At 36.8% G+C, this 15,184-nt stretch overlaps 1 protein-coding gene across 3 annotated transcripts in view; it reads right to left on the reverse strand.

Moving 5' to 3' along the window:
- Positions 1–15,184, reverse strand: part of ATP2C1 (ATPase secretory pathway Ca2+ transporting 1) — a 155,726-nt gene that overhangs the window by 71,063 nt on the left and 69,479 nt on the right. For all 3 annotated transcript variants that reach the window (XM_047768294.1, XM_047768313.1, XM_047768303.1), the window contains 4 exons: positions 7,794–7,904; positions 5,660–5,776; positions 2,912–3,001; positions 872–907 (listed from right to left, as the gene is read on the reverse strand). In XM_047768294.1, coding sequence (XP_047624250.1) covers positions 872–907; positions 2,912–3,001; positions 5,660–5,776; positions 7,794–7,904 — 354 coding nt within the window. The remainder of the gene's footprint in view (positions 1–871; positions 908–2,911; positions 3,002–5,659; positions 5,777–7,793; positions 7,905–15,184) is intronic.

A 15,184-nucleotide genomic window follows, 5' to 3' on the forward strand; every position in this document is an offset into this window, starting at 1 on the left:
CTGCTTCCAACTGGCTTTTCTATGCTGGGTTACCATGAAACAAATTACTAAATTAGAGATTACTATAAAATGCCTGGATAATGATAGGAAATACCCAAGGAATAAATCACAGATGTGAAAATAACCACAGCCACTTAAAATACAGTCTTAAGAGTCGAAACAACACAAACTTCAGGATCATATGACATGGTACATTTTTCCCTTAACTAGAATAATCCATCTAGTCTTACTAACCATGCTTTAAAACTTTAACTAAATCAAATGAGACCTACATTGTTCTAAAACCTACTTAAGTTATCAGATATTTAAATAAACATGAAACTAAATATAAGCCTATGTTTTTATTAATGTCCATACTTATCAGCAGAAATCTACACATTATCCCCATATTATTCACACTAATTTTTAAAAAGGCATTCCTTTACATACATTTTCCTTACTGTTTCAATATCAATGCTGAACAGAGAGTTCAATCCAGATCAGAAATATCTCCTTCCATTGAAAAATGAGGAATTTGAACTCTGGACCAATTTTTTAACTGGAAAATTTAAAAGCCTATTGTGGATTTTATTTCTGTAACTGTACTTTGTTTCCATCTGCTTCAGATATCATTAACACCATACAAAAACAAACAAAAAAAACACCCAGATTTTATTCATGCCACTACCTAAATCAAAGAAGTCAATTAGTCCCACAAACTTCCTTGGAGGGTCACTGCTTCTGAAATTATTTCAAAAAACAAAGAACAAATTGTTCTAACCAACAAAACAATCCCCCCAAAACTATACATTTTAACATAAACCGCCTTAATTTTTTCAAGCAATTAACTAAAATAGCATTTTTATGTTGTCAAAATAGTCCACTTACTCACCTGAACAAAAGCCACAGTAACAACGATGAGTATTGCCTAAACAAAACAAAGAAATAATCTTCTAAATCAGACATTGTAATTTCTAAAATAGCTGTTAATCATACTTGATTTTCCTGACTCTATCTGCAGCCCCAAGACACCAGCACTAAGCACACAGCAGCTGGGGAAGGAATCAGAACTCTGCCTCTGGGCCTAGGAAGGAAGAAACTCACAGCTGACAGAGGGCCTGACTCCCCAGGACAGCTTCTCAAACTCTCTGATCTTAGGATCCCTTTTATGCTCTTACAAACTGGAGATGAGCTCAATCCTCAGCTGTTTATGTTATAGCTACTGATATTTACCATTATTAAATATTTTTTAAGTTGCTCAGTTTTAATTTCTACTTAACTCATCTACAAAAATAATAAACCCATTACATGTTAACACATACATTTTTTATGAAAAAAATCTATCTCCCTCAAAAAAATTTGTAAGAAAAGTGGCAATGTTTTCAATTTTCCTATCTTTACTGTCTGCTTTAACAGACAGCTAGATTTTCAAATCTGCTTCCACATTCAATCTTTTGTATGTACAAAGAAAATCCAGCCTCACACAGATATTACTGGAAAAGGGAGGAGTATTTTTAAAAGCCTTCTCAGATGACTGTGAATATTATTCTTAGCTACTAAGAATTAGACAAGTGTTAGTTATTTTAAAATAATTTACAATGTAGAATCTAAAACTTTATCAATGAACTTTTCATAATCTGTTATGTATTAAAATCTACTGATCTCTTTCGCATATTGAATGGATCTTTCATCACCAAATATGTTGCATCAGTAGAAAAGATTAATTCACTTGGTTATTCAATGTCTTTCAAGTGTTGACACATCTCATAAAAATTTAAAAAATCACATTCAATGAAATCACTACCAAACTCATTAGAATAGTCATATACTATCCAGCATAAAATAATGCATAAAATTTTTGCAAAATTCTAATTATCACTTGAAAGCTTAAATTTTACCGTTAACAAATTGTATCAGTTACTTTTCTTGTAGTAATAGGTTCATTTCACTCACTTCCAAAAAAAAAAAAAAGTATGCCAATTATCCAAGTCTTAATAATCAAAGTTGTCTATCAGTCATTCTTTCAAGCAAAAGGCTAGTTTAGCTCAGCACAGGGCCTTTCCTTGAGATTATCATCATACCTCAATATGTACTTCCCATTCCATTATACAGAACATTAAAAAGGTATGTACTTAAGAATCAAGATTTAATGAAATTAATTTTTACTGTTTTATCAAAAACATTGCTAAGAGAAACAATGAAAGAAAACAATGATTGCTAGATGGTTTGGAGCCATTATTTTGATTCAAGCCAAAGCTCTAACAGTGTTAGCCACCATCACTTTTGTGCCATTGATTTGGTATTATGAAAACAGTTTTGACAATCTCACATGTTCCCTGAAACAATCTCAGAGACTTCCAGAAGTCCGCAAAAGCAAGAGTTCAAGAATCGAAGCTCTACACTCATTTATACTATGTTCTTCAGCATTAACACACCTGCTTTAATCAATGCTTGTACTTGCTATAAATTTTTATACTGCAGGGGGCAAGAGAAAAAAAAAGATGATGAGGAAACTTTAAACGAAAGCCAAAGTAACCTAGCTGGAAAGAATAAAATCTTATACAGTAAATATGTATGAATAAATATGGTGCTTTGTTAATTAATACTTTTAATTTCAAGAATGTCAGGCTTTAATTCATAATTAATCAAAACATATCCTCAACTGGAAAGTAAAATAAATTGAATATTTAACTGGAAAATAATTATAAAATATTTCATATCTGTGAAATTACCATATTGCTAAATAATCCTTTGGGCATGCCAACCACAACCCTTGAACATTACACATTACCTGAGATCACAACTAAAACCAGAATTTGGATTTTAACCAAAAAACCTGAAGAAACATTTCTCACTTCATTTTCTAAGATAAAAGTTAATCCTTATCTATATGATTAACTAACAGTTTAAAAATGTATATATTTTTTCTTACCACAGTGATACTGACAGCGTCATCAAACTGATGCATTAAAACACTGATGACTGCAGAAGCCAGAAGCAGCATAATAAGGGGATTTTTAAACTGAAAGTGAAAACAGCAAACAGCAGTTTTATAAGACAGTTGTGTATCATCATAGCAAAAGCTTAAAAAAAGAAACTACCAGGGCACGACTACTTTAAGAATTTACCAATTCCTTACAATACATATGTATTTTAGTATATTAATTTAATAAATATAGATGTTCTGAATTTCTACTAGGGCTAGAATAAAATAACCTAGCCCCAGTAGAATGTGAAGATTCATGTTAAGCACTGGGTAGAACTCTAAATTATGAAATTCACACATTCTTCAGCATTCCTATATTAAGTAAATTGGTGTAGATTACCATCCTGTGGTTGAGCCACATACTGCAGGAATAACCCCGAGGGCAGCTAAGAACAGACAATAAGATCCTCACCACAAAAAAAGCTGAAGGTTTCCCCAAAACTAGTTTTTCTGACTTCTATCTAGCAGAGGAAAAAGCAACTAAAGAAACAAAACCATAGGAGTTCCCATCGTGGCTCAGTGGTTAACGAATCTGACTAGGAACTATGAAGTTGCAGGTTCAATCCCTGTCCTCGCTCAGTGGGTTAAGGATCCAGCATTGCCTGTGGTGTAGGTCACAGATGCGGCTCTGATCTAGCGTTGCTGTGGCCCTGGCGTAGGCCAACAGCTACAGTTCCAACTGGACCCCTAGCCTGGGAACCTCCAATGCTGCCAGTGTGGCCCTAGAAAAAGGCAAAAAGAAAAAGAAAAACAAAAACAAAAAACAAACCCCACCGTACCAACTCAGTAGGCAGCTCTTTTAAGCGGCTCTTCAACAACCAAGGACCAGAGCCACCCCAAATATTCGAGTTGGACATTTGGTCTTAAAGGTCAGAGCTCTGTTGCCAGAAGGCATTCCCCTGATGAAAGGGTGCTAATCACTGTCAAAGCTGCAAAGTAACTCCATCAAGAATTCATCCCAGCAGAGAGCCTCAGCCGTGGATATCCTACCTCAGAATTAGATGCCACCACCTCTTGCTCCCTTTAAAGTTCCATTCTCTGGCACAGAAGAATCATGTGATGAACTTCTAACAAAATGCCCAGGTTCACACCAGAGCAATTAAATCAGAATCACTGGGCACAGGGCCCAGGCTTCAGCATTTTTAAAGCACTCTCCAAGGGCAGAGAGGACTGAAAATCACTGCTATAATGAAATAAAACTACAATAGCAACATAGTTCAGGGCTGATAAACCACACACACAATTGAATCTGAGCACCTGGGTTTCAATCCAACTCCACTTTTGTGTGACATTAGTGTTTTTAAGCCATAAGGAGGTTCTTCATATACTAAAAGACTACCCTGTACTAAATGTGTGGTAAGGATTAATTAAGAATGTATATTAAAGCACCATATAAACTATAAAACTCTCAAATGCCAGGTGTTATCACATGTTGAGTGAGGTCCATGATCATTTTATTTCCCCCTAAAAAAGTTGTGCCATGGTACTAAGGACTCCACCTGCTAGATGGCAAGCTCCAGACAAATGTTTGCAGAACAACAAACTCAGTGTTCTCTACAGAGGGGTGAAGAGTCATCCAGTGCTTTATGATTAACAACTGATATTTACTGTTAATTATTGCTTGTGCTAACTATATTACAGGCACTGTTTCATTTTATTGTCACAGCAATCCCATGATGGAAGTACTCTAGATATGAAAAAGGACCAACAAAGCAAAACATTAAATCATTTTGCCTAGTGTTAAGTTAAATCACTGTAATTTATAAATCCAGAGTGAACTTCCTGAAGTTTTAAGTAATGCAGAAATATGGCACATGTGAGAATAAAAATATACATATAAAAAATATTCCATAAAAACAAGACCGATACGAGGTTATTCTCTAAAAATTCAGTTTTTCTACTTTAAATGAATTCATTTAACAAAGTTAAAACTGGTAAATTTTGGCTCATAAACAGGCAAGACCCTGTAGAAACGTTAAATGCAGATTTTTTTTTTAAAAGCCTAAAAGTTAGAAGGCATTACAAAGTTTCTTTAGGTGAAAATTGGCCATAGGAGTCTTGCAGCTTCTCACACTAATATACTTGTTATCAAGATAAGAAAAGCCTTCATAAATCTTTCTGAAAAGATTAGAACATTAATAAAAACATAGTTAAAAATAAGAGTTTTACTGCCTCCTAAGATTACTATCCCCATGTTATAAATAAGGCTCAAAGAATAATAAAGAGTACACAGGTAAAAAGAAACAGTGGTAGGGGAGTTCCTGCTGTGGAACAAAGGGATCAGCAACATCTCTGCAGAATCAGGATGCAGGCTGGATCCCCAGCCTGGCACAGTGGGTTAAAGGATCCAGTGCAACTGCAGCTTGGATCTGATCCCTGGCCTGGAAACTCTATATGCCACAGGCAGCCAAAAAGAGAGAGAGAGAGAGTTACATACATAAATTAGATACCTGAAAAGGAAACTACTGTTAATAGTATCACCTCCATGTGATATATTCATGAGCCCTTAAAGATCCGCACACTAAAATTTATAGAAATTCCAAGCTAATCGTAAACTCTTAACAAAAAAATTTAGGTAAAAAACCTTTTAAAAATTCATTTTCTTTCTCCATAAATAACTCCACAAAAGTAAACAACTACATTAACAAATTACATGTAAATTACATAGTAGGAGAAAATAAAAATATCTCTCACCTGAGAAATATACTTCTTCCATAATGGCTCATCTTCACTGATATCAAACTCATTCCAGCCATGGAAGGCTCTTCTGTGACTTACTTCACATTTGTTTAAACCATTCTGAAGATCAGCCTATGAGATTTTACACATAAAAGTTACTGAAAATGCTAGCCGAGAACAAAAGAAGAAAACACAGAAAAGGTACATACACTATGATCACATTTACAGGAACTTCTAGGACACTTAACACAAATTTATGGTGACAGAAAGCATGTCAGTAGTTGCCTGGGGCCAGAAGCACTGAGAGGGATTAACTGCAACAAACACAGGGAAGCTTTCTGGAGTGAAGAAAATGTCCTACCATCTTAATTATGATGATGGCTACATTTGCGAAAATGCCAACTGTATGTTTAACATGGGGACACTGTATTTTACATAAATCATACCTCAATTTTTAAAACTTTTTTTTTTTTAAGGGTCGCACCCATGGCACATGGAGGTTCCCAGGCTAGGGGTCAAATCAGAGCTGTAGCCGTTAGCCTACACCACAGCCACAGCAATATCAGATCCAAGCCATGTCTTCGATCTATACCACAGCTCACAGCAACACCGGATCCTTAACCCACTGAGCAGGGCCAGGGATCAAATCTGTGTCCTCATGGATCCTAGTCAGATTCATTTCCGATGAGCCAGGACAGGAGTTCATAAAGATATATATATATATATATATGTATTTTTTTCCCCCCTTAGGGCTGCACCTGTGGCATCTGGAAGTTCCCGGGCTAGGGGTCAAATCGGAATTGCAGCTCAAAACTTTTTTAATGTAAGCAACAAGAAAGAGTGCAATAGACAAAAAAAATTATGATTTTTCTATGGGGAAAAAGAAGTAAAACAAACCACTCAAGATTTACAGAAAGCTAAATATCAGTACATTTTATCTTTTCTTTGTTTTGTTATTTTGTAGTTTCTCCAAAAGACCATGCATCTTCCTTGTTCTCTGAGCCTATCAAAACCCTGAGGTTGGTATTACCTTTTGTTCTTGGGCTATATAATTATTGCAGGCAGAAAATTTGTGGTTCCCAGATACCCAAAATAAAGAAGTTAAGATGAACTGATTTTGGGGACATTTTATGTGCTATGAACACTACCTACATTCTTCAGCCACTACCTCTCATGACTAATGATTTTAACCATCATTTAAAAAATGAAATTACTTGCATCTCTAAAATAATTGGTTTCTCTGATCAAAAGCTTTGTAATAGAACTCAATAAATGAGTCTTGGAAACACTTAAATATATTTAAAGAAAGTGGTTTTAAAAGAGTATAAATACACCCCCCCAAAAAAAAAAATCAAAAAAAGGATATCTTATGTTTTTTAAAAGCCATTTTCTTCATGTTACATCATGCTTTTTAAAACTAGGAAGAGATTAAACTACATAAGCAAAGTTCATTTGCAGTTCTAAACTTGTGCTTATCTTTTACTTTACTTTAGAAGCACATTAAAAAAAAAAATTCCTAACTCTACTTATCTTAATAATTAAATTGACTATTTTCCTAATCCAACTAATCCTTATACAGCAATAACAGACCCCAGCAATGCTAATAATCCAGAGCTGTCCCATCCAATCAGGCAACCACTAGCCACAAACAGCTATTTAAATTTCAATAAATAAAAATTAGGAGTTCCCGTCATGGCGCAGTGGTTAACGAATCCGACTAGGAACCATGAGGTTGCGGGTTCGGTCCCTGCCCTTGCTCAGTGGGTTAACGATCCGGCGTTGCCATGAGCTGTGGTGTAGGTTGCAGACGCGGCTCGGATCCCGCGTTGCTGTGGCTCTGGCATAGGCCAGTGGCTACAGCTCCAATTCAACCCCTAGCCTGGGAACTCCATGTGCCATGGGAGCGGCCCTAGAAAAGGCAAAAAAGACCAAAAAAAAAAAAAACACTAAATTAAATTAAATTACATTCAGTTCCTCCCCTAAACTATCCATGCTTCAAGTCCTCCAATGTCATGTTTAATAGTGGCTACTGCACTGGACACTGCAGAACAGATATTTCTGTCATCACAGAAAATTCTACTAGACAACACTTATCCAGAGAGTTTAAGTGATTCATTTTACTACCCACTTTCTCCCACCACACACTTACTTGGAGAATGCCTGCAACTTCACTGACTGGTAATTCACTTGCTTTTTTTGATGTCAATACAGGAATCATTGTCTCATTTTCAGTATTAGGAAGTTTTTGAAAACGTGCAACCTGGAAATAAAACCAAAGGAGAAATATTTGAATATAATAAACAATTCTAGAATAAATGCAGTCTAGAATAAGTGAAAATCCCAACACTCACAGAAACTTATTTTTTTTACAGAAAACAAATATTTTCAGACTAATGAGTATCCACTCCTATTAAGATAATTTTATACTAACCGTGTGTTACTCCAGAAAGCATATTTCAAAAATTAAGTCACTAGAGCCAGCCAGAACACAAAACAATTTTCACATAAAAAAGAATGCTATTTCTACACCAATGTAATGAGTTAAAAGTAAAACAGATGTCCTGCCTAGCAGATCCTGATGATTACACGTGGTCATAATCCTCTAAACTCATTATGTTTAACACAAAGGACAAGAAGGACTAAGCTATCTCCATCTTAACTACTTCTGTTGATCAGCTCATTTCTTAACTATCCAAAAAGGACAGCAAGCTACTCTACTGAAGCACCAAGACAGAACATCAGACTTAAGAGACCCATTCCCAAATGAGGGGAGATGGAAGAATAGAGACCAGACAAGTAGAGGATACACAGGTGAGTGCAGGGGCTGAGAACAAAGAGAATGAGTCACAGAAATGATAGTAAGTAACCATGGAACCTACTTGATGCAGCTTCATAAGCGAATAGCTACAGAGAAGTTTTTAACACTTTCGGAAACAAATTCCCAACCCAGACTTGTCTTGGATCCTAAGCGTAGACTCTTTTAGACAAGAAGTTTTGAAAAAGTATGAAAAAGAGATAAAAACTCTCCACTGAAACTTTAGAGAAGAAAATACCTGAGCTGCCACACATCCACTGCTGCAAACAATACTGAAGTTGAAAGGATTATCTTATTGCCAAGATACAAACCTTTATGCAAGCTTTCTGGTGAAATGTTTTCAAACTTGGATAATCAACATTTTTAGGATAAAACATTTTCCTAATTTTTTTTTGAGGCAACACTTCTTTAAGACAATAAATAAGGCCAATAATAATAATTTAAGTTTTTACTATTATTGAAGTGTCATTCTAGAGGCCTGTATCCATTAAAAAAAAAAAAATCTTTGTACTTACTCCAAAAAATGGTAAATAGCCATGGGGAAAAAAAGGTTTGTCCTCAATGTTACCAAGTTCTGGAACAATCAAATACAAGTTTTCTAATCTCATTTATTATCAAGGCATTGTTAAATATTTAAGTATTTTAAGGAAAAGAGCCTATTAAAGAAAAGACCCTAAATATTTTTCTTTTAATGAGAAGATATTAGTGACTAAAAATTCTCAGTAAATTAGCAAGAGATTACCTGTTCTGACATGGTCATTTTATCTTATGAGATCATAAAGAGAAATCAAGAATGATCAAATATGTTTACATTCCCTAGAATGACGAGATAAAGAAAATCTTTTATTTCTAAGATTCACATACATCAGTTTCTTCATATATGAGGATAAATAGTACCTAAAGTTGTTTGAGGATTACATCTATTAACAAACATTTGACCCACTTGTAATAAGCACTCAAAAAGCTATATTCTCCCCAAACTATTAAATATTTATATGTATTTACTCGATAATATAATGAGCTCAGTACAGAACTAAATTATTAAGCAAGGTTAGTAAAGCTAGATTTGCAATATTCTTCTATTAAATATACTTACACTAAACATATCATTAATATATTGGAAACTGCCATCTCTAGTATCCAATATGCAGTGCAAGTTATCCTTTGCTGGTTGGTACACAGAGAGGATCTATGTTGGAACACACATTATATAAAATTCCTCAGGAGCATTTAATGGGCCCAAAAAAACTCAAAATTCTCCATGAAAAGAAATGAGACTATTGCATTTAATAAAGGATAAGAAGGGGCAAGATGATAACTCTCCAAATATATATGTAAGGGCTGGCATGTGAAAGAGGGCAACCCCAAAAACAAAGGGCGAATTTACAGAAGACCAACTTCTGGACTTAGAATAGAGTGCTGGATGCTGGGGAAGGGGGGTAGGGCAGGTGGCAAAGGCTGAGGCATTGACAGTAAGGGCTGATTTTGTAGAGATTTCCACAACAGAGGGAGGCCACAGTAGTCAATTCTTGGCCAAAGGCAGTGATGTTAACTATATTTATGCTTACTAGATTATGTCAACTTAAAATTATGGACATTATTAAGTTTTAATTCTATTTCCTTTCAAAGCAAATGTTAAGAGATTTACCAACTCAAATGAGTTATACGGAGAGGAATACCTTAATCTGTATAGTCATTTACTCTTTCAACAAACATATGCATTTATTAAGAATCTGACTCTGTGCTAGGCCCTTAGGATTTAACAAAGTACAAAATGGGGGGGGCAGTTGGAGGGAAACAGGAGACTCGCATTAACAAAGAATACTACAAATGAACAGAAACTGAAATAATTACTATTATGAAGAAGTCCATGGCTACAGAACCTTACAGAGACTACAACCAGGACAGCAAAGTTCTAATGAGGAAGTGATGCTTATGGAAGTGAAAGGCAAGAAGCAGCCTGAGGGAGGGAATGGATGGAAGGACAGGGAAGAGAATATGCGAATTCCTGAGGAAAGGGAGCAAGGCCAGAGTGAAGCACTAACAAAGGCCAATTCATCCACTCACATATTCAGTCCCTCGACACAGAATCATGCTTATTACGTACCAGCACTGTTCTTGGTGCTGGGGACACAAAAGTGACCAAACACGTATGAACTCTAGCTTCTTGGAGCCACATAATAGGGAGCAAAAGACCATAAAAAAATCAGTCTTTCGCTCCCTATAAATATTCTAGAAACAATTAAGAAAAGGACGAGCAGGGGAGAAGTTGCTTCAGTTTAGATGCAGGTTGGGTGGGGGTGAGGAGGACCTCTCCAGTAAGGTGATATTTGGGCAGAGACTTGAAAAAAGCAAAAAACCAACTATGAGACATCTAGGGAGAAATGTCCAGGAGGTAGGTGGGTATGTGGCACACTATAGGTCCAGGATGAAGTGAGCATGTGTAAAGTATATAAGTGGTATAAAATATAAGAATAAACATGCACACCAACAGGCTGCAGGCTGACCTTAGGGAATCCTCCCAACACACAGAGATCCAAGATTAGCAGTGGCCAACAGAAAAAGACCAAGAAGGAACAACCAGTGAGGTAAAAGGAGAACCAAAAGAGAAACCATGTGAAGCAAGTATTTCAAGGAGTGGGCCAAATGTTAAATGAAAGTTAAGATAAGGATGAAAATCGACCACAGGACTTAGTAACATGGAGATAAATAAAGAGGTGAGTTTCAATGTAGTAGAGCAGTGAAGACCAAAAATTAGACAGGAGTGGGTTCAGAGAAAACAGCAAAAGGCGGAGTTCCCATTGTGGCACGGTGGAAACAAATCCGACTAGGAACCATGAGGTTGTGGGTTCGATCCCTGGCGTCACTCAGTGGGTTAAGGATCTGGTGTTCCCGTGAACTGTGGCTCGGATCTGGCATTGCTGTGGCTGTGGTGCTGGCCAGCAGCTGTAGCTCCGATTGGACCCCTAGCCTAGGAACCTCCATATGCCATGGGTGCGGCCCTAAAAAAAAAGACAAATAATAAAAGGGCCAACAAACCAATTAAAAATGAGTAAAAGATCTGAACATCTAGTCCTACAAAAAAGGTATACAAATAATCAATAAGCACAAGAGAAGATCCTCAACGTCATTAGCCATGAGGAAAATACATATTAAAACCACAATGTTTAATATGTAACACTTCACACCCCCAGGATGGCTAAATATAAAATGACAGACAATAAGAAGTGTTGGAGAGAATGCAAAGAAAATGGAACCCTCATACACGGTGGGTTGCCATACAGAAAAGTTCGGCAGCTATTACATATTAAAGTTATTATGCAAACATTTTAGCTTAAAAACAACCTTTGAGGAGTTCCCGTCGTGGCGCAGTGGTTAACGAATCCGACTAGGAACCATGAGATTGCGGGTTCGATCCCTGCCCTTGCTCAGTGGGCTGACGATCCGGCGTTGCCGTGAGCTGTGGTGTAGGTTGCAGATGCGGCTTGGATCCCGCGTTGCTGTGGCTCTGGTGTAGGCTGGCAGCTATAGCTCCGATTCGACCCCTAGCCTGGGAACCTCCATATGCCACGGGAGCAGCCCAAGAAATGGCAAAAAGACAAAAATAAATAAATAAAAATAAATTAATTAATTAAAAAAAAACAATCTTTGGGTGCTGAATAATGCTTCAATTTTGAGAATTATAAAATAAAAGTAAGAGCACATAAATTTAGTTGAAGTAACCATCTTAACCATCTGAAAGTAAACCATTTTGAGAGGTAGTATATTTTTCATCTTATTATAGGAGTTCATTGTCTATAGTCCCAAGTTTTAGGGAAAACTTCCTTCAGCTAAGCCATGAAGACTGGATGGCAGAAAATGATTAAGTCATGCCAAGAAAGTGTTCCACACAAGAGATGAACACTCTACAAGTCACAACAAAGGAAACTGAATTTGTATGTAACCAGGCCAATCTGGCTAAACTGAAAAGAACTATTTTATTATGTACCTCTACCTCTACTAAATGATTCAGGTCTACCCAGACAATAACTGCAGAAAAAAAACTGCAGAAATTTTCAGATCTTTAGAATATAGAAATAATTCAGTTAAATATGGGTCCTATATACGTAAGAGCCCATCACAGACCTACTGAACCCAAATTTCCATTTTACCAAGATTCTCAAGTGTTTCACTCATATTTTTCAGCCTAAGCACTGTTATCCATCAGTTTCCAATTTTGATACAAATCAGAATTATAGCGGGTTTCTATGGACTGAATCGTGTCCCCTCTAACTCATAAGTTGAAGTCTTAACACCCAATGTAATGGTATTTAGATGCGGGGCCTTTGAGAGGTAATTAAGTTACAAGGGTGCAGCCCTCGTGATGGAATTAGAGCCGTTATAACAAACACGGGAGAGATCTTGCAGGTGCACTCTCAACCTGGGGTGGGGGGCGCTCAGGCTCTTTTTCTCCCCCTCCTCTGTACTCTATCCCACCCTAAGTGAGGACACAGCAAAAAGATAACCAGCTACAAGGAGGACACACACCAGCACCTTGATCTTGGATTCCCCAGCCTCCAGAACAGTGAGAAACAAATGTCTACTGCTTAAGCCACCCAGTCTCTGATGTTTTATCAAGCAGCTAGAGCAAACTAAGACAGAGGTCTTCTTTTTTTGGTTTAATCCAAGTATCCAGCCCCCATTCTAGAGAATGTGAATCATTAGGTCTGGGGTAAAGCTCAGACATTTATTTTTAGAAGCTCCCCTGGGTGGTTCTAAGGTGCAGCCGAAGTTGATAATCACAGGCCTAGAGGATGGTGCTGAAAGGTATGGCTAGATTAAATGCAAACATTAAAATATTTTATTTTTAAAAGATAAATACCTTCTAAAATGGGCTACCACCAGAAGTTTATACACTATCCCTGCAGAAAAATTAGTTTTACAAATTCTGTTACTTCATTCAGCACACAGGCAGCAATCTGATTTTTCAAAGCAAGTCAGCAAAGGTAGTCCAAATTACCCAACAAAAGTCGAGCCATGGGAGAAACTGAAAATATTTCATCTCTGCAAATTCAGGAGTATTAAATAAGGGTAATTAAAAGTTTTCAGGTCAACTCTTTGCCAACAGCTTCTCCAAGTTTCACCATAATCAAAATACCTCTAATGCCCAGGAAAAATGAAGTGTGACAAATATTAAACATGAAATAACCAGGCACATTGCCACAGTTGTTAACTAGTTATTGCATGGGAAAGCAAAGTCATTCTGGGAACGCTAAGGGCCAAACCATACAATGCCATTATACATATATGATGAAAGTACACACAGGCAGAGGAAAACAACAGTGACAAAGCAGTTCCAACAAGACAATACTCATGACAGCAATTCCAAAAACTGCAGGTTCACAGCAATTTAGAGAAATCAAATAGACCTGCTCAATTTAAGAGGCAATTGCTTGTCGATTAAAGTCAAAAGTGAATGACACTACAAATTCCCCTTAGATACGGTTGCAATTACTGACACAGAGAAGCTTACATTCACAAAACACACTCCAGGCAGAAGTGGAATTTGCACTTCTGGTACCTATTTGTAGAAAGGCTCATGATACTATCTTTAGAAGTAGTAAAGATGGACCAAATGACTCCAAGTTTCTTTAACTGATCTTCTGGTTAAGAACAAGTCAGCCAATATTTTTCTATAACCCCGTATAAGGGTATTTATAGCCACACCACACCATACTCAGCTGCTGTACATTAAAATCGCCTCAGCTTTTAAAAACTCCTGTAACTCCTACAACCAGAACTCCAGAGCAATTAAATCAGAATTCACAAGAATGGTGGATCCCAAGGATGGGTGGGTACCAGGGATAGGTCTTTTTAAAAAAAAATCTTCCAGTAAAAATGTACAGCAGTGCTCTTAACCTAGCCATCAATTTACAGGAAACACAGAGATAGAGAAGCACATTAAGTTACCTCAAACAAGTGTGCTCAGAAAATTCCAGGCTATGGGAAATTCTACTGAGCAAACAACCTGATTTTGTAAACTACAAGGAAAAGAAGAGTGGACATTTTTAGTCCAGGAGATGTTTAAGAGCTATGTCAAACAATTATAGTGTGTTGGCCTTATTTCAATTTTGATTTGAACAAATAAACTTTTTATAATATAAATGAGACGACAGTTGCATTTAAGCGCTGTATCTCTTTAGTTTCTTTCAATCTGGAACATCTTTTTGTCCTTCATAACCTTAACAATTTGGAAAAGTACAAGTAGGGAGTACTATAGGGATATTCTACAAACAACAACTTGGGTTTGTCTAATTTTTCTAATTGGATACAAGTGGATGCACTTGGGAGTAAAGGAAAACACCACAGAAGTAATGGTATATCCTTCTCAAAGTATCAAGAGGCATATGACGTTTCTTATAATAGATTTGTCTCCCCAGAATTCTTATGTGGAAGCCCTAACCCCCTACAATGTGACTGTATTTGAGATAGGATCTTTAAGCAGATCATTAAGGTTAAACAAAGTCATAAGAGTGGCCCTAATCCAAGAGGACTGACATGCTTTTAAGAGGAAGACCAGAAGCAGGCACACAGAGAGGAAGGGCCACACGAGGAAACGGTGCAAAGGCAGCTGCCTGCCACCAGGAGGCCTTACCAGAAACCCAGGCTGCCAACACCAACACCTTGATTTTAGACTTCCAACTCTACAATTGTGAGAAAAGGAGTTTCTGCTAAGCCACCTAATC

The sequence above is a fragment of the Phacochoerus africanus genome, chromosome 1 (genome assembly GCF_016906955.1).
Source record: "Phacochoerus africanus isolate WHEZ1 chromosome 1, ROS_Pafr_v1, whole genome shotgun sequence".
Lineage (NCBI taxonomy): Eukaryota > Metazoa > Chordata > Mammalia > Artiodactyla > Suidae > Phacochoerus > Phacochoerus africanus.